Source organism: Protobothrops mucrosquamatus, unplaced genomic scaffold (genome assembly GCF_001527695.2).
Source record: "Protobothrops mucrosquamatus isolate PMUCROS unplaced genomic scaffold, P.Mucros_1.0 scaffold3050, whole genome shotgun sequence".
NCBI lineage: Eukaryota > Metazoa > Chordata > Lepidosauria > Squamata > Viperidae > Protobothrops > Protobothrops mucrosquamatus.
Window position 1 is genome coordinate 104,365 of NW_015389063.1, and position 18,399 is coordinate 122,763.

The window sequence follows — 18,399 nt, forward strand, 5'->3', positions numbered from 1 at the left end:
AAGGCTGAGGGTGGGATGTCCAGGCTGATGAAGGCTGGAAGATTAACCTGGTGACCTATGAATAGGTGAGGCCTGAGACCCTTCAGAACAAGTCTGAGGGTGGGTCAGAAACAGGCTAGGAGTTGAGGCCCAAAAGAAATTTTCAGAACTGGTAAGACCAGTATATAGCCCCGTGGAGAAAACACTGTGGCACAGTATGATATGATTAGGAGCTAGTGAAGAATAGGCAAGGGGAGACCAACTCCCAATGAAAATAAGTGAATACTCTATACCTGCCAGGGGCAATGTGAAAGATAAGTGTTTGGGAACAACGTGGTATTGAAATCCCTATTTCTGCTTTCCAGAATAAAAGGGGGGGGGAACAGAAAACCAGCCACTGGCAGAAATTTGGTTTTGATTTGGAAACTCCTCTATAATTAACGATGAAGGAGTTGAGCAGTCGGAATGCAATAAGGCGATGACAAAATGGCGGCCGCCAGACACGTGGCGATCAAACTGGTGTTCTACGCCTCTCCTGCAGTGCAGGCCTCAATTTTAAAATGGCGACACCTGCCACGTGGCTCTGCCTGCAAGGAGGCAGCTAAAGCGGCGGCCATTACACCACGATGAACTGAAACTCGCCCAGAGAGATTAGGGCGATCCGCTGCAGATTGGGGCTTTAGCAGCAGTCCCGCGCTCCCCCAAAGCGATCGCGCTCCAAAAGGAATTTACTGCAGCAGCGAGAGAGCCAGCTAAACGAAAGGCTCCCTTTCGGCTGAGTTTGCCGGCACCCCGAGCCTCCGCGGAGAACCATCAATCAGCTGGGGCGAGCGGAGAAAAGACTCCACAACCCCCAGGCTCCGAAGGCCACAACAAAGAGAGAAAACAAAGCAGGGATGCTAAAACGAAACAAAAACCCCTCCAATCCTTAAATACCTTTGCCAAGGGAAAAGGAACACAAAACTCAAAATTAACAACTGTAAAAAGAAACGGAGGGATGGGGGGGGGGAAATGAAGAAACAAACAGTGAGGGATTTAAGGGAGAAGGGAGAGATAACCTACTGAGAGAAAAAATAGTTTAATAAAACCTGAGTCTGGAGCGAAGAACCAACACGCCTTGTCTGGGTAGAAGACTAAGTCGGAACTGGGCATGTGCGACCAGGCAAGAGGCATGGCTATCTCAGACTTAGTCTTATTGGGTACAAGGGACTTCAGGAAACCCAATCATGTGGATTATCCATCCCTCATGCTGGAGAACAGAAATGGACTCATTTGGTGTTTCTAACTGCTTTCTGTACTGCTCAGGATTTGTGGGAGAAACAATACTGAATATTCCAAAACAGCACCAAGCAGGTTCTTAAGAAATGTAATTTTCCCATTGCTTTGCTGCAGGGTAAAAAGCCAACACCTCTAGTTGCTTCAAAATGCATAATATTGGATTAAACAAGTACATACACAAACATACAAAATGCAGCAGTGCCCTCTACTGGCCTCTGAAAAAGTCAACAATCATGGTCTCTCCTGCAGGGTTTCTCCAGAAAAAGGTAGAGATATCCACATTTTTGGATCTGCCAATTGCAGAATCACTGTTATTTCTCCCTACCTTTTAGGCCTATCTAAGTTGGAGGACGCAACACACAACTCAAGCTTTTGAGGACTCCAAGTTTCTGTGGTGCTGAACCAGTGAGTTTTCCATCTGTTTTGAAATGGGAACTATGCAGAGTGTACAAGCCCTAACAAAAAGCCCATTAAAAGAAAAGCCAAGTCTCATCATACAACTCCCCCACTTTGCGCCATCACCCTTTCTACATCACTTCTGGCTTCCATCCCCAAATCTAAATTTTGGGGACCAAATCTCATAGGCTCAGTTTAAAATTATTTAACCCAGTGTCCATCATCACTCCTTGCACGAAAAGCATTTTCTATTGCAAGCGACTTGGATGGTTCAGTTTTTAATTGGGTGATCTGCATTTGACTGAGAAAAACATTTCCCCCCCACAAAACCCAACATTATGTATTGATCAATAGCTCTTGCTTTGGATTACTTTTAGCAGCCTATTTTCTGGCTCTGCAGTGCAATCTCCCTTTGCAGAAGCATTGCAAACTAGGTGGCAAAAATAACTTCCGCCATTATACGTCAGCATGAACTGTGGTGGGAAAATTTATTTTGATTTCTTGTTATGCTTCACCAGTTCCCATGCAGATGAGTCTGATCAAGGGACCATCATGTCCCTCAAGCTCGAAAGGAACCCAGCTTGAATTGGCAAGATACCCATTTCTTGATACCTCACAACAATTAATCATGCTGAACAAACTTCTCTGTAGTTACAGGACAATTGTTCACTTGAAGAGGTCTCAATGGACAAATCAGGAATCACCTGATTAAAAGCCCTATTCTTTCTACTCTTGATACATGAAGATATTAAATTTATATACCACCCATCTCACTGTTGAAGTGACTCTTCACTATAGATAGATGTGGAAATAAAGAGGAATTTTCAGGAATGGATCTAATCCTCTAAAAGCTTTCCTTCCTAGATCTAATGAACTCCACCATTATCCATCTTGTGGCCTTCTTTCTTTCAAAAACTATTCCATTTCAAGAGAATCAGCACCCTAAACCTGTACACTGCTTTATTTTGAATGGTACTGAAATTCTAATTTTATTGATTTGTTTCCATTTATATGTGATATTTATTTCAGAAAAGTAATAGGTTAAAAAAATCTTTGATGGACTTACTGCTTTGGGAAAACTCTGCAAAATATTTATATAAAAGTTTTTAAGCATCAGTAAAAACTAGGTCATAAAATTATAAAAGGCAAGCAGATTTTGAGTCGCTCTGTGATGGCACTTGTAGGCAATGATGAAGGGTCTGAATTGTTGAGTACTGAATGGACACAGAAATACTGTAAAAATAAATTGAGTGCAATAAATATTAGATTTCCAAGCAGAATACATTACCTGATGTTGTTCAGTGCTGACTGGATGGGGCAAATAGGAACATCAATTGTTTTATAGGCCTATCTGCTCATCTTGTCCTGAACCTCTGGCACAGAACTGCACCTCTGTGGCCAGCAAGTTCTCAAATTATCTTAAATCATTGCAAGTTAATGTTTAAGTGTGAAATTCTGGCCAGCCATTTCTCAGAAAGCCCCTCTGAGGGTTATCATAAAAATCACCTGCACTAAAATGACCCAGAGGACCATCTTCTTTGCTTAGGACACCCATGTTTTAAATGCATGAACTTACCCTTCAACAAACTGAGAGAGCTCAGTTCCAGCAAGCTGCCATACAGCCAAACAGATGTTTCCCAGAACAATCATTCCAGCTTTCCCTTACCTGAACATCTAGATCTACACATCCCCTAAACGTAAGAGTCTCATTTTGATCTGTCGCTAAGACACATAATTCTCCCCTCTATATAGATACCTGGCCTCACGTCCACGTCTGAAAAGCATGGCAACAACAAACTTCTGATTCAGGTATTATGTGAAGAAATATTTTCCTTTTCTTATATGAAGCAATTTTATAAAGTGACACTGAACTCTAAGAAGTCATGGTACCCTTCCTTTGTAGTTTTATAAACCATACCAATTCCCCTCCTTGGTGTTTTCTTCCCTTAAAATGAAAACAGCAGCTTTTTTTCAATCTTCTTCCAAAAAGCAAAGGTACCTCTTCCCACCTCAACTGAGTTCTGCCTTTTTGGTCTTCCAGAAGGCCTTCATTTTAAGGAGGGGAACCAGGTACCCTCAACATGCTCCCCCACCCAGTTTCATATGATGGCACAACCGTACATTAAGAGCCTTCCTTAGAAAACAAAGGCATTTAATAGATTTTCCTGCTTTTATAATTTAAATAACTTAAAGACTGAAAAGAAGAAAAATCCGACAAGGGTAAGACAAGGTTGGACTGCAGTCTCAAAGTGAAGATGGCAGAGGAAAAGAGGAGAAATTGAAAATGTACTATGGAACCCCCAATGCCCACAACGTGCCTGTTTCACACCCTCAACCACCCCCCATCCCCTAAAGCCGCCGGAGAGCTCGCTTCTTGTCAGTCTTCTTCTTGGAAGCCAGTTTCTTGTCTCTGTCACCTGCGTGTTTCTTGGCCATGGGACCCTCCCCGGAGGCACCTGCCGAAGAAGAGCAAGGCTCAGCAAGGTTCTTGGTATGCAAGCCAGAGGAGGGCTGGGCATGAATCTCGGTTAGGAGCCGAGCTCGGGAGGCGTACTCCTCATAGTTCTCCAGCAGGAGGCGCCCTGCCTCCTCATTCAGGGCGGATTCCGGGTTGGGATGGATCAGCAAACACTTGATGGTCTGGAGCAGGAGCAAAATAAGGAAATCACAGTTACAAGAGGGAGGAATGTCTACAGAGATTCTCAGTCATCCAGGTCACGGTTGCCCCCAAAGGTGCTTTTTCAAAAGGCAACTGGACTTTGTTTTTCCTTGAAGACGTTTCGCTTCTCCAATTCTGACTGACTGAATGACTGTGGCATTCATATAATGATCACAGATTCGTTTAATGGCTGCCACAAAAAAGAAGTTAGTCAGAAATGAAAAAGTTTCTTGGACGAGAAGCAAAATGTTTTCAAGGGAAAACAAACTCCAGTTGCCTTTTGAAAAAGCACCTTGGGGAAGAGGGAGGAATCATCAGACAAAACTCAGACATTCAGGGCCAGTTGAAACATGGCAAATCTCCCATTCCCTCCAAGGACTAGACTAACTTCCACCCTTGATGAGTTTATTTCCTTCTGCCTCCCCACCAAAGAGGTTTTTCTTCAGTCTCCTGAAGGAATGGAGAAGAGACATAATAGGCTTTGGTCACAAACAATACAAAACTCTAGATACTGGGGAAGCACAATGCAGCTTTATACAGGTCGTCCTTGACTTACAACCACAGTTGAGCTCAAAATTTCTGTTGCTAAGTTGAGACAGTGGTTAAGTGAATTTTGCCCCATTTTACTGTGATCTTTCTTGCCACTGTTGTTAAGTGAATCACTGCAGCTGTCAAATTAGTAGCACGGTTGTTAAGTGAATCTGGCTTCCCCATTGACTTTGCTTGTCAGAAGATCACAAAAGGTGATCATGTGATCCCGGGACACTGTAACAGTCATTAACATGAGTCAGTGGCAAGGCGTTGAATTTTGATCACGTGACCATGCGGTATCTACAACAGTTGTTATGTGTGAAAAACGGTCACAAGTCACTTTTTTCAGTGACGCTGTAACCTTGAACAGTCACTAAGTGAACTGTTGTAAGTTGAGAACTACACGTACAGGGCAGGGGACATGCAAACCCAGATTTTTCTCTTTCAGCAAATCATAGTGACTGCAATAAAGCTACAGTTCTCAATGTGTTTATAAATGAATACACAAGGAGTGCTTATGGCGACATTTAGAGGCGTACTGGTTGCAGGTGTGGATGTACGTGCGCTTTTTTGGCAGACAAGGCCACCTGGGTGGCTAAGAACAATTGATCTGCAGCAAAGGCTTGAAAGCTGTATGGCACCCCAAGGAGTCTGATCTAAAATCAATGCATCCAAAACCAAGACAGTTACGTTTGACAAGAAAAATAAGGCAGATTATTGCAGGTTATTCTTAAATGGTTAAAAAAAAAAAAAAGAACCACGAGCAAGCAAGGTGAATTTGCCCAATTTGATGCAATGTTTACTGAAGATGAGGAAACGGTTGGAGAAATGTGAAGTCTTTTGAATGCTGATAGTGAAGTAGTGGATAGTATATCTGTCCAGTTGCCAGGAACGAAGGTTTGATGAAAGAAGTGAAAATGATCGCCTGGAGTGCGTTTGTGCTCATTTTTATTGTACGGAAGCGCACAAACATAAAAGTTGGATGCAATGGGAGTGTGTATGTGGTTGATCAAGAGATAGCATCAAGATAGCATCTAGATGTGGACGGAATACAAAAGGGAGTGATCTGTAAGAATGAAGTACACTGAACTGGTTTAGTGATACAGGAGGAATGAAGATGAAATCACAAAATGTACAGTGGTACTTTGGTACTCATCATTAATTGGTTCCGGAGGTGCCGTGACTACCAAAAACTATACATACCAAACACATTTTCCCCATAAAGGAATAATGTAGTGAGTCACAAGGCAGCCAACACTGACAAGTTCTAGCTTGAGCATTGAGTACCAAACAAACAATGAGTTCTGGGATAAAATTTTCACATCAAAATGCGTTGAGTACCAAATTTGATGTTTCAAAGCAGCTGAGTATCAAGATCCCAATGTACATGAAGGAAGTTTGAGTGGAGAGGAAAAGAAAGTTTAAGGAAGTCATAGCTAAAAGGAGTCGATAAGAGCTCTAAAAAGACAAAGCTGGGAGGTTTAAGGCAACGTATAAAGCACTGTATGGATGTAGTGATTTTCAAAGATAAAATAGCATGGAGATGTATTGGTATAAAATACATTTAGCTGTATGTTTTTTCTCCATCTCATAGCCTTAAATTTCTATGGCATATTATTTGTTACTCCATTTTGTTCTCTTGGAACAAGGTTTATCTCAGTAGCATAACTGGACACACAGCCATGTACAGTAATGCAATCCGATTGCTTGACTATATTTTTTTAAAAAGGGTACACAATTTTACATTTAAAATGTTTCCATTCCCCCTATAAAACAGTTTCCCCCATGCAAATAATAAAAATCAATAGTTAAAAAGATAAAACATTCAACTTTTTAGCTCCCACTGTCTTTTGGTTCTGCAGAATAAAAACAGAACTAGGAACAAGACAGCCCATTTTCACAAGCGCATTACCTTTCCAAATCGATCTCTGTTTGTGAGGAAAGTATACTTCACTTCTGAAATCAGAGCTAACATGGTAGATCAATAGCTAAGGAGTTAAGCCCACACACAGAGGCATCAGTGGTGGGAAGAGTCAAAGTCTGCAAGATGGCAGGTGAAACATTGTGATCAAACCTCTGTCCCTTTGAAAAAAAATCTGTAATGTACACATATACACAAAGGGCAGGGCTTCAGACACAACACTGTGCCCACGATCGTGCAGTTTTCACCCCATCCTCGGAGACTCTTTGACCTGTTAGCTTCCTTTTATCCAGAAGACTCAATCAATGGAAAGCTTTTCAAACCAGCTAAATGTCTATGGAGATTCCCAGTCATCCAGGTCACAGTTGTCCCAAAGGTGCTTATTCAAAAGGCAACTGGACTTTGTTTTTTTCCTAGAAGACGTTTCACTTCTCATCCAAGAAGCTTCTTCAGTTCTGACTGGTTTCAAACCAGCCCTCTATCTCTCTTGCCTTATCAAGTGTGAGGAGCACCATGACTTCTACAACTACACTACTGTTTCCAATCCAGAAATTTGAATCCAAGCCTTCGGTGGTCATACATTCCCTTTTTGCAGACAGAGGCACCACCCCATGGCCCCAAGCCATGTTTCGGATTCAGCTCCGGGACTTTAGAACTGAAATCGCAGGACTTGGAAAGGTGTGCTGGAAGAAGCAGGAGAAAAGCTGGACAAGGACAAAATACACCTTTTCAAATCCCCCCTCTTGCTGCACACTGGCAATAGGAAAAATGAGGAATTAAGCTTTGCAAACTGTGTTGGCTGTTCTTAATGGAGTTCACCAATGACTATTGATTTTCCTTTATTTATTACATTTGTATACCACTGAATCTCCAGGGATGCCTGGCAGTTTACAAATGACTTCCAAATTTATAGTTGATTATTCATGTGCCTTTTAAGTGTTTAATTAAATGCAAACATATCTACATATTACCAAAGCTCGGAAGCACCATTTTTTGATGTGTAAGACCACTTACTCTTCTTAAAGTCAAAGCTGCACCAAACCAGCATAGAAATTAACCAGAATACATCTTATAAATTAATCCAATAATACAAAGTCTCTTAACTAAAATGCTTTCTGCATGCAACCTTGTCCTTTTTTATTTCTTCGACATAGCTGTGTGTAAATACTGAACACCCATTCTCTGCTTTTTCATCTGGAAACAAAGTGGGCAAAGCAGAATATCATTTCTGCCTCCTGAAACTCCCTGAATAAAAAGGACATTCTGCTATACATTTTTGAAAAAAATAAAAATATAGGTGTAGTCCTTGACTTACGACCACAACTGAGCCCAATATTTCTGTTACTTGGTGAGATAGTTGTTAAGTGAATTCTGCCCCATTTTATGTTGTTAAGTGAATCACTGCAGTTACGTTAGTAACATGGTTGTTAAGTGAATCTGGCTTCCCCATTGACTTTGCTTTTCAGAAGGTTGCAAAAGGGATCACGTGATCCCAGAACACTGCAACCATCATAAACATGAGTTGGCAAGCATCTGAATTTTGATCACGTGACCGTGGGGATGCTGCCATGGTTGTAAGTGTGAAAAACTGGCGTAAGTCTACTCTAGGCTACTTCTGTTGACTGCCAGCTGCCAGCAGTTTGATTCTTACCAGCTCAAGGTTGACTCGGCCTTCCATCATTCCGAAGTCGGTAGAATGAGGACCAGATTGTTGGGGCCAATAGGCTGACTCTGTAAACCGCTTAGAGAGGGCTGTAAAGCACTATGAAGCGGTATATAAGCCTAAGTGCTATTGCTATAAGACACTTTTTTCAGTGCCATTGTAACTTTGAGCAGTCACTAAATGAACCATTGTAACTCAGCAGCTCATTCCAAATCTTTCCATGAGCTATTTTGAAGAAAGTCACACATTTACACATTAAAACATTTGCAAGCCCTTTTGAATTTTCATTTATTTCTACGTAAGTATGACCTAAAATATGCTGTTCTCCACGCAAATTATAAAACTAGATAAAAGAAAACCCAGCTAAACAAATATCCAAACAGTACTTGTCCATTTATTTATTCATAAAAATAATTCAAAGCTACATTTTGGTGCGTGGCAAAAGTTGGTGAACCTTTCTTTCAGTAATGTGGTCCCCTTGAGCACCAATAACTGCAGTTAAATGTTTTCAGTAACTGTCCTGCACGTTTGTTTGAAGGAATTTTAGCCCATTCCTCCTTACAGAACACTTCAAGTTAGGGATGTTTGTGGGAATCTTCATATGAACTCCATGCTTCAAATCCTTCCACATTTCTATAGGATTATGTTACTTAGGTTTTATATCATTGGTCGCTATTTGCTTTGTTTCTATTGATTTTAATTGTTAGCCATCCAGAGTCATGTATACAAGAGGGCTAGTCAGATAAATTTACTAAACAACAAACAAATAAGGCCAAGACTTTCCAAACTATTTACTTTATACATCTTTTAACTCTGACTATATGAGACTACATGCTTTGGGGTCACTGTCTTGCTGCATGATCCACTTTGTTTTGAGTAGATAGATACACGGACAGATACTGTGATATTTTTGTGTAAAATTTGCTGGCACACTGAGAGCCAGTTTGGGGACTTTAGGCCAGGCAGGTACATTCACTGGTATAATAATAATAATAATAATAATAATAATAATAATAATAATAATAATAATAATAATAATAATAATAATAATAATAATAATAATAATAATAATAATAATAATAATAAAGATAGATAGATAGATAGATAGATAGATAGATAGATAGATAGATAGATAGATAGATAGATAGATAGATAGATAGATAGATAGATAGATAGATAGATAGATAGATTTTGGGCACAGAGCAACTGGTCCACATTTACAAGTGTTTGCAGCATGACGCAGTCATGGGACAATTTACCATTTTTTGCTGAACACCAGCATTTATTGGGACAATGGGTTCATTTAATGACCATGGTGATTCACTTAACGACCACCACAAAGTGTCCTAAAATCAGATTGGTCACATAATGGCCCACTTAACGACTGGCACATAATTCTGGGTTAAATTATGATAGTAAATTGAGGACTACATGTACATGTAGTCCTGTGGGTTTCTGCACAGGCCTAAGAAGAAGAATAAAATAACCACTTTGGGGGTCCACTATCTACCATCCTGGGATCTACCCAGTTAAAAACACTACCTACCAGCAGGACATGTCGGATGCCCAGTTCTGCTTTCCAGTCTTTCTTGAGCACGTTGACACAGATCTCCCCATTGGCACCCACGTTGGGGTGGAAGATTTTGGTCAGGAAGTAGCCTTTTGGTGGACTGGCAGGGAAGTCTTTGCCAAGAATCAGCTTCATGCGGAAGAGGCCACCAGAGTAAGGAGTACCTTCTACAAAGGGAAGAAGAAGAAAAAGGGGGGATCCTTATCACTACAGGTAGTCCTCGACTTATGAGCAGTTCCGATGAACCTACCTAGGGGATACTTACGACCTGCATTTGAAGTCCCAATGGCTGCTCCCCCTGGTCACAGGACTACACTTTGGGCACTCGGCAACCAGACCATATCCTGGGATCACATGACCACCTTTTAGAGCAGCTTTGCCAAAAACCAGCACTTCCGGTTTTTAGCAAAACCAACAGTGAACCAATGGTTCACTTAATGACTGTGGCATTCACGTAACGACCATGGATTTGCTTAGCGGCTGCCACAAAAAAGAAAGTAAAATCATGTTTGCTATGTGACTGACTCCCTTTACAATCAGCATGGGTTACAACCACGATGGCCAGGCTCCATTATAGTCAAAAACTGAAGGGCTATCTGTATGAGGAATATCTTCTTGAGTAAGGCTCACATTTCCAACATCCAACTTTTTCCTTCCTATTGACCAATAATTCAAGATGGGCTGCTCTCTCCAGTATGATTCTTTGACTAGAGCAGCATAATCACCTACAGTTCAATCTTGAGATGCACCACTTAGAAGAAATTCCCAAAGATGAACCCTCTTCAAGTAACCCTCTCTTACCAGGTCCTTCAATGGTGACCTGCACATCTGTAATGTCCTCCTCATTGGGGAACACCTTGATGCCCTCGGGTGGATCTGATGTTAGAGTGGAGACTTCCTTGTAGACCAGCCGGATCACATGTGGAGGCAGGTTTTCAACATTGGAATTCTGAAAGAGAGAAATTGAGAGAGATGGGAGAATAAAAGAAAGGATGTGCATCTTATCTAAAAGAATATCTTACTGGATACAGCAGGGGTCAAAATGCTCCAAACAGCACTGACACAAAAGAAAGACAACTTTCCATGACACTGTAATATCTTTACTCTGGCCTGAATAGATTTTGGCAAGCAATGTCTTCTTCAAAGAATACTTATGAAAGCAAAGCTTGTACAGATTTTTTTTAAATCTACATTTTAATAATTCAAATGTATAGACTTTGATCTAAATGATCAAAGCATACTTTTAAAATATCTTTTCGAGTAAATGTTTCATTTTATCTTTATTCATATGCACCCTCTTTAGGATGTGGATTTGTCCATTACAACTTTTGAAGGAGTTACGGCTGACTCAGGAATAAAAAGGAAAAACATTAAGTGAGACCAACAGATTCCAGAGCCTCCACCACTAGATGGGAGAAAAAAGAAACCGTTTCAATAGAAATAACACTCACTTATTACAACAGATACCTGGAAATACTTGCTCCTGGGTTCCTTGTCTATCTAAGATAGGAATAGGCAGCCTGCAACCTTAAATTCAGAAATTGACTCTCTGTCAAGAGTACACTCTCAACTCCAACTGTCTACTGCAAATGCAAGAAAATAGACAGAGAGAGAAAGAGGGGCAGAAAATGAGAGGGGGGGAGAGGGAGGGAGGGAGAGAGAGAGAGAGAGAAAGGCTCCATTTCAGCATCATCATATCCCAGTCAGAAGACCACTTTCTCATCTTATCCCAGAGTTGCATTTCTTTAAGTATGTTAGGAAAAATGTTGCCTCCCACACGTTTGTCATTTTGGATTAAGAATCAGAGTGCTTCACTTTTGAAACCTTGATCCAGCCCATCGAAGCAGCAAAATGCATGGCCATTTCTCAAGTTTATTTGGGTTTTCCATCTAGTAGTTCCAAATAACTCATGAAATAGGGGACATCCGTTTCCAATGTGCACTTTTTCCTACCAACACTCGGCAGCAATATGCCTGATACAGGTGGTCCTCAATTTACCACTGGTCACTTAGTGACCGTTCGAAGTTATGACAGACCTCCCCAGATTCAGTGTTCTGATGGCTGCCCCTCCCACAGTCACATTTTGAGCATTTGGCAACCAGCCATTTGCAGGGACCCAAAACATGATCAGGTTTTACGATTTTTTTTGCTAGAAATCAGTATTTACTTCTGGTTTCCAGCAAAAAACCCCACCCATTGCAGACAATGGATTTCCTTAACAATAGTGGCATTCACTTTACACTGCATTTGCTTAACAACTGCCTCAAAAAAAGGTTGTAAAATCAGGTGCCATCATGTGGCAACCCACTTAACAACCAGCAGGACCGACAGCCATAATTCCAGGCTCAATTATGGTTCTAAGTCAAGGACCACCTATATGTGGAAGGCAAAATTTATTTATGAACAGCTTACTTTTAAACGATTACCACCTCCAAACCCCAGGGAGCCCTTTTTACCTATTAAATTGTACCTCACATCTTGTAAGACGCGTAAATATCCACATGCAACCTTAAACTTTTAATTATAAAGCTCACCTGCTCATTCCAGCAAGGAAGAATTAGTAGCCTCTTGTAATTGGAAGCCCTTGTTTCAGTATAATTAACAAGAAAACTATGCATGAACTGGAGAGCAAGGATGTTTTAGATGGAGTTTTCTTTTCATTAAGACAGAATGAAAAGTTTAAAAGAACACTGATGCAAAAGAGAGCTATACCTCATTCTAAATAGCAATTAAATATCTAATTATATGAAGAGAACGGGAAGCGATTCATATGCTTATATAGATGGCCCAGAATCAGTATTTCCCATCAATTTTACATCCCTGATTTGTAATCTATGAAATCCCAAAAAAGTCTACCCAAACTTCAAACCAAGATGCGAACAGAATTTCTAATGATGAATAGGCTATATATTCTTGAGCCCCTGGGGCCTTGCTAGTGCACAGATCCCTCTATCATGGTCCACACTTCAGGTCAAAGGTTAAATAGTTTATGCACCAAAAAACATAAGTCACTAAGCTGTAACTGTTTTAAAAGGACTGAATAAAAAAGAGAATATATATTATTGGATGGTACTGAAGCATTTGTTGTAAGTGCCCAAACTAGTTTAAAATGGTGGCCCTAAATCTACTAAATACAAGTAGCCCTTGACTTACGACCACAACTGAGCAATATATTATTTTTTTTTGCCAAGTGAGACAGTTAAGTGAATTTGGCCCATTTTACAACCTTTCTTGCCAGTTCTTCAATGTACCACTGCAGTTGTTAAGTTAGTAACATGGTTAAGTTAATCTGGCTTCCCAACTGACTTTGTCAGAAGGTCACAAAAGGTGATCACATGATTCTGAGACACTGCAACGGTCATAAATGTGAGTCAGTTGCCGAGCATCTGAATTTTGATCACATGACCATGGAGATGCTACAATGGTCGTGTGAAAAATGGTCATAAACCGTTTTTTTCAGTGCCGTTTTAACTTCAAACAGTCACTAAATGAACAGTTCTAAGTTGAGGACTAGCTGTAAATACGGTAATAAAGCAGTAGGAACATTAATTAATAGTAATAATCACTGTAACATTATTTTCCTAAAACATGTTAGCGAAGGAAAGCCAGTTCATGATCAGTGTTCAGTTGTTGTTTGTGCATTGTTACCAATAAAGACTTCAACACCATTAATCACATAAAGTATGGGGCGTCCAAAGTTGACTGGTCAGGTTAATTAGGGCACAATGTCCTGGCACATGTTGGGCAAACATGTGTAGACGCTGTAGTTGTTGCACTGGTGGCTCTAGACCTGTGCAGCTGATGTTATATTGTGCTACCACAGTGCACTTCACTTCATAAGCTTGACAGCTATTATGGATGAGGCCATGCCAGGTAGAATGAATTTGTGTTTCTGGGTGTGGGTGGGTCTATGTCAAAGAACTCAAGACATGGCTGTTCCAACAAGCGGGACTGGCCTAGGATAATTTTTAAGAGGGGTTTTTAGAGGGGTTTTTAATCATATTTTAATCAGACAAATTTAAATATTTCATTTTAATTAATTTTAACTTTGTGATTGTTATTGGTGTTTTTAATTGATTGTCAGCCGCCCTGAGTCCGCAAGGAGAAGGGCGGGATATAAATTCGAATAATAAATAAATAAATAAATAAATAAACTTCAGGGAAGCCTTTATTGTATCTTTGTTACTTTCTGCCTGCCCTCCAGGTGAGCAAGAGAGTTCCTCAAAAAAGGAGTTGCTTGAGTATGCCCTAATTTGGCATGATGTGACCTGCCCATTGGCTCATCAGCAGTATGTAGACCTGGTGGTAGATTTGCTCTAGACCAGGGGATGTCCAACCGTGGCAATTTTGAGACTCGTGGACTTCAACTGCCAGAATTCCCCAGCCAGCCTGGGCTGGCTGAGGTATACTGGGAGCTGAAGTCCACAAGTCTTAAAAGTTGCCAAGGTTCGACATTCTTGCTCTAGAGCAGGGGTCTTCAAACTTGGCAACTTTAAGACTTGTGGACTTCAACTCCCAGAATTCCTCAGCCAGCCTCCACAAGTCTTAAAGTTGCCAAGTTTGAAGACCCCTGCTCTAGAAAGAACTTTAGGGAGGGGAGGGAGGGAAGAGAACTGTCAAAACTTTGAATCAAGTAACCCCCAGATTGGTCAGTTAGAATTTCAAATGGCCGCTAAGCAACTGGTCACAAATTGAGGACTACTTGTATCTGAATAAATATGGTAGGGCTGCTAAACTCTGCCATAATCCTCCACAGCCTTGGCAGCTGACAGTATTAAAGGCTTTCATGAGACCAACAAAAAGTTGTATAGAATTCACAATTCTGCTCCCGATGTTGGCGAGTGGCAACACAGCCTCTGCAGAGCAGCAAGATTCCTCAGTGGTTGTCACATACTTGTCAATTGCCTTTCCTCTTGTAGAAGTGTACAATGGATGCATCTTTAACTTCCTGAGGAATGGGTCCTTGCTTCCAAATTCTCAAATATCTCAGTGGTTTTCTCTATAAATAGAGGACCACTGACCTTGTATACCTCTGCAGGTGTGGTGTTTGTCAATGGAAAGCTGGCTGACACTTCTGTAACTTCAGTTACTACTGTAGGTCATCCATGGAGCTGTTGACGTCAACCTTGGGAATCCTGTCTATCACATCACTGTTAGTAGACAGTCAGCTGAGGATGGTTCTAGTGTTCAGCTCATCTCTGCAGGATCTGAGCCGTCTGTCTACACAGGTAAACCTCAACTTCCAACAGTTCGTTTAGTGACCATTCAAAGTTACAACGGCACTAAAAAAAGTGACTTATAACCGTTTTTCAGTTACAACCATTGCAGCATCCCCCTGGTCACGTTATCAAAATTTGAACACTTGGAAATTGACTCATATTTATGACAGTTGCAGTATCCCGGGATCATGTGATCAGCATTTACGACCGTCTGACAAGCAAAGTCAATGGCGAGGCCAGATTCACTTAACAACCATGTTACTACTTTAACCACTGCAGTGATTCACTTAACAACTGTGGGTTGTAAAATGGGGCAAAAGTCACTTAACATGTTTCACTTAGCAACAGAAATGTTGGGCTCAATTGGGGTTGTAAATCGAGGACTACCTGTAATGAGTTTTACCTTTTACTGAGGAGGGGCAAACTCCTGAGAGTGACATCTGTAGACATTGTAAAGGCCTTCGCAGAACCATTTCAAGTTGTTTTCATCAGTATATCCCTATACTTTGTCCGCCTTGGTACTCAGCCAGACATCTTGCACCTTAGGCAGCTAATTCTGGACTATCCTACAAACACTGGTAAAGGGATTTTTCTTGGCAGTCGACAAGTTGTTCTGATAGACAAGAAGACAAAGGCGATGCTTTTCAAGAAGTAAAGCCTATAACCCAGTGATGGCGAACCTATGGCACGCATGCCAGAGGAGGCACTCAGAGCCCTCTCTGTGGGCACGTGTGCCGTCGTCCCAGCCCCATCTCCCCCGCGGCCCCCTCCTCACCAGCCGCCCTTCCAGAGGAGTCACCCCCAGGCGCGGCCCGCACAGAACAGTGCAGCCAAGGACATGGCAGCTGGGCAGCAGGGACAAGACTCCGCCCTCACGCCCGGTCACGCGCAGATGATGCTGCGGGGTGCGGGCAGAGGGCGTGGCCGCCATGGTGCTGCTGGGCTGTCTGGGTGATCTGCGGCAGGCCATGGAGACGATGGGTGGCCCTGCGGGCGGGTGGGTTTTGGGCACTTGGTCTCTAAAAGGTTCACCATCACTGCTTTAACCTCTTCATCATACTTATTGAACCTCAACACTGCCAGCAATTTGTAGGCCAGCAAGCTTAGTTTCTAAGTCTTCAGCCAGTGCTGAAGCTGTCCTGGGGTTCACCCATTAGTTCTTTTCATGGTCTTCTTCTTAGTGATCACCGCTTGGATATGGAGTTTCATTTTGGAGACAATGAGCCTGTGATCTGTCCAACATTTGGCACCACATCTGGTCTTGGTGACTCTGCCTATCTTTTCTCCTGTTAATGACATAATCAGTAAGATGCCAATGCTTGGAATGGAGGTGTGTCCAGGAAGTCTTGTTATAGGTGGCCAGCAAAAAATTGTATTGGTGATGAGATCACCATGTGTTGCACAGGTCTACAGTAAGATAGCCCATTACTGCTACACTTGCCCACTCCATCTCAAGTGGCTGCTTGCCAGGCTGCAGAATTGCACCCTATTCTTGCATTAAAGTGTTGGATTAGAAGCAAAGCAGTTTCAAAACTTTTTCTTGTGCCAATTACCTATTCTGAACTTAATCTATCTTACTAATCAATGATCATAAACAATGTTTTATTCCCCTCTTGGGATGTCCACGAGGCTAAAGTGTGTGGGAGGGGGAGGGAGGGGATGGCACATACAGTAATGTACAAAACAATTTGAAACACCCCATTTTGCATAATAGTTAATGTTTGAAACAGGTAGGGTATCACTTTGAAAGTGTTTCTGAGCTCATCTTGAATGCAAAATGACATTTCAAATGACAAATATTTTGCACACCCCTGAGAGAAGAGATTCTCTCTTCAAGCAAATACAGAGTATTCATAATCAGCCACCTTTTCCAGGCACTAGAATCCATCCCGTGATTTTGCATGTTTTTTTTTAAAAAAATGTTCAACATCTCACTTCCAAGATTTGTAAAACTTTTAAAAAACAATTTTAAAAATAAAAACTTGAAAGGCTGTATTGCTAGGTTCCACAAGCACCTGAAAGTGTTGTAGAACTTAAGTCAGGGATCTCCAAACTTGTCAACTTTAAGACTTGTGGACTTCAACTCCCATGGCTGGCTGAGGAATTCTGGGAGTTGAAGTCCACAAATCTTAAAGTTGACAAGTTTGAAGACCCCTGACTTAAGGCATCCATGTGTCACATTGCCAACCATGCAAAATTGGATTGCAGTGATGAGGGAAAAGAAAATCATCTTGCACCCACTATTCCTTGCACTGAATAATGGTCAAAACTCTGTAACATCTACAGAAGCTTCACCGTTTACAGGTAGTCCTCGGCTTACAACAGTTCATTTAGTGACCGTTCAAAGTTACAACAGCACTGAAAAAAGTGACTTATGACCGTTTTTCAGTTATGACCTCTCCAGTATCCCCATGATCATGTGATCAAAATTCAGATGCTTGGCAACTGGTTGATATTTATGACCATTGCTATGTCCCAAGATCATGTCATCACCTTTTGCAACCTTCTAACAAGTGAAGTCAATGGGGAAGCCAGATCCACTTAACAACCAGGTTACTAACTTATCAACTGCAGTGATTCACTTAACAACTGAGGTAAGAAAGGTCATAAAATGGGGCAAAATTCACTTAACAAATGTCTCACTTGACAACAGATATTTTTGGCTCATTTGTGGTCATAAGTTGAGGACTACCTGTACTAAACTTTGGACACTTGTCAACTATATGTAATCACCAGAAGATCACAAAGAATTCAAGGGATTGCACTGATGGACAACATACAATAGACAACAGTTACTAAGGGAAACTTCCTGTACCTTGTGACTATAGAAAACTCCCAGTTCTCCCCTTACACTATAGGTACGTCCAGCTGTATTTCACTATCATTTCTAGAATCTCATATAAATATTTCAAAAATTGGCATTTTTAACCTTTCTGGCAAATCAAGATGAATTGCATGTTTTTGACATCTGAAATATAACTGAAGGGGACTTCCGGTGGCAGGCGACTTCGCTGGACGCAGCTGTTTGCTGCTCCCGCCTGTTTCCGCGTAAAAGCCGTTTTGACAGCCTGCATCAGCTGTCAAACGGCCTGATACCTTTCCCCTGGGCTTAGGGGGATAGGTGAGCTGCCCGAGGTAGGAGTTGAGTTCCCGAGTCGTCCCTTGTGGACGATGTAGGTGAGA

At 41.5% G+C, this 18,399-nt stretch overlaps 1 protein-coding gene across 1 annotated transcript in view; it reads right to left on the reverse strand.

Moving 5' to 3' along the window:
• Positions 1-3,939: 3,939 nt before the first annotated feature.
• Positions 3,940-18,399, reverse strand: part of LOC107296953 (ubiquitin-conjugating enzyme E2 S) — a 21,256-nt gene continuing 6,796 nt past the window's right edge. Inside the window, exons 2-4 of the mRNA XM_015826308.1 lie at positions 10,799-10,946; positions 9,974-10,164; positions 3,940-4,293 (exon numbers count right to left, since the gene is read on the reverse strand). Of these exons, the coding sequence (XP_015681794.1) occupies positions 4,003-4,293; positions 9,974-10,164; positions 10,799-10,946 (630 nt within the window). The 3' untranslated portion in view covers positions 3,940-4,002. The remainder of the gene's footprint in view (positions 4,294-9,973; positions 10,165-10,798; positions 10,947-18,399) is intronic.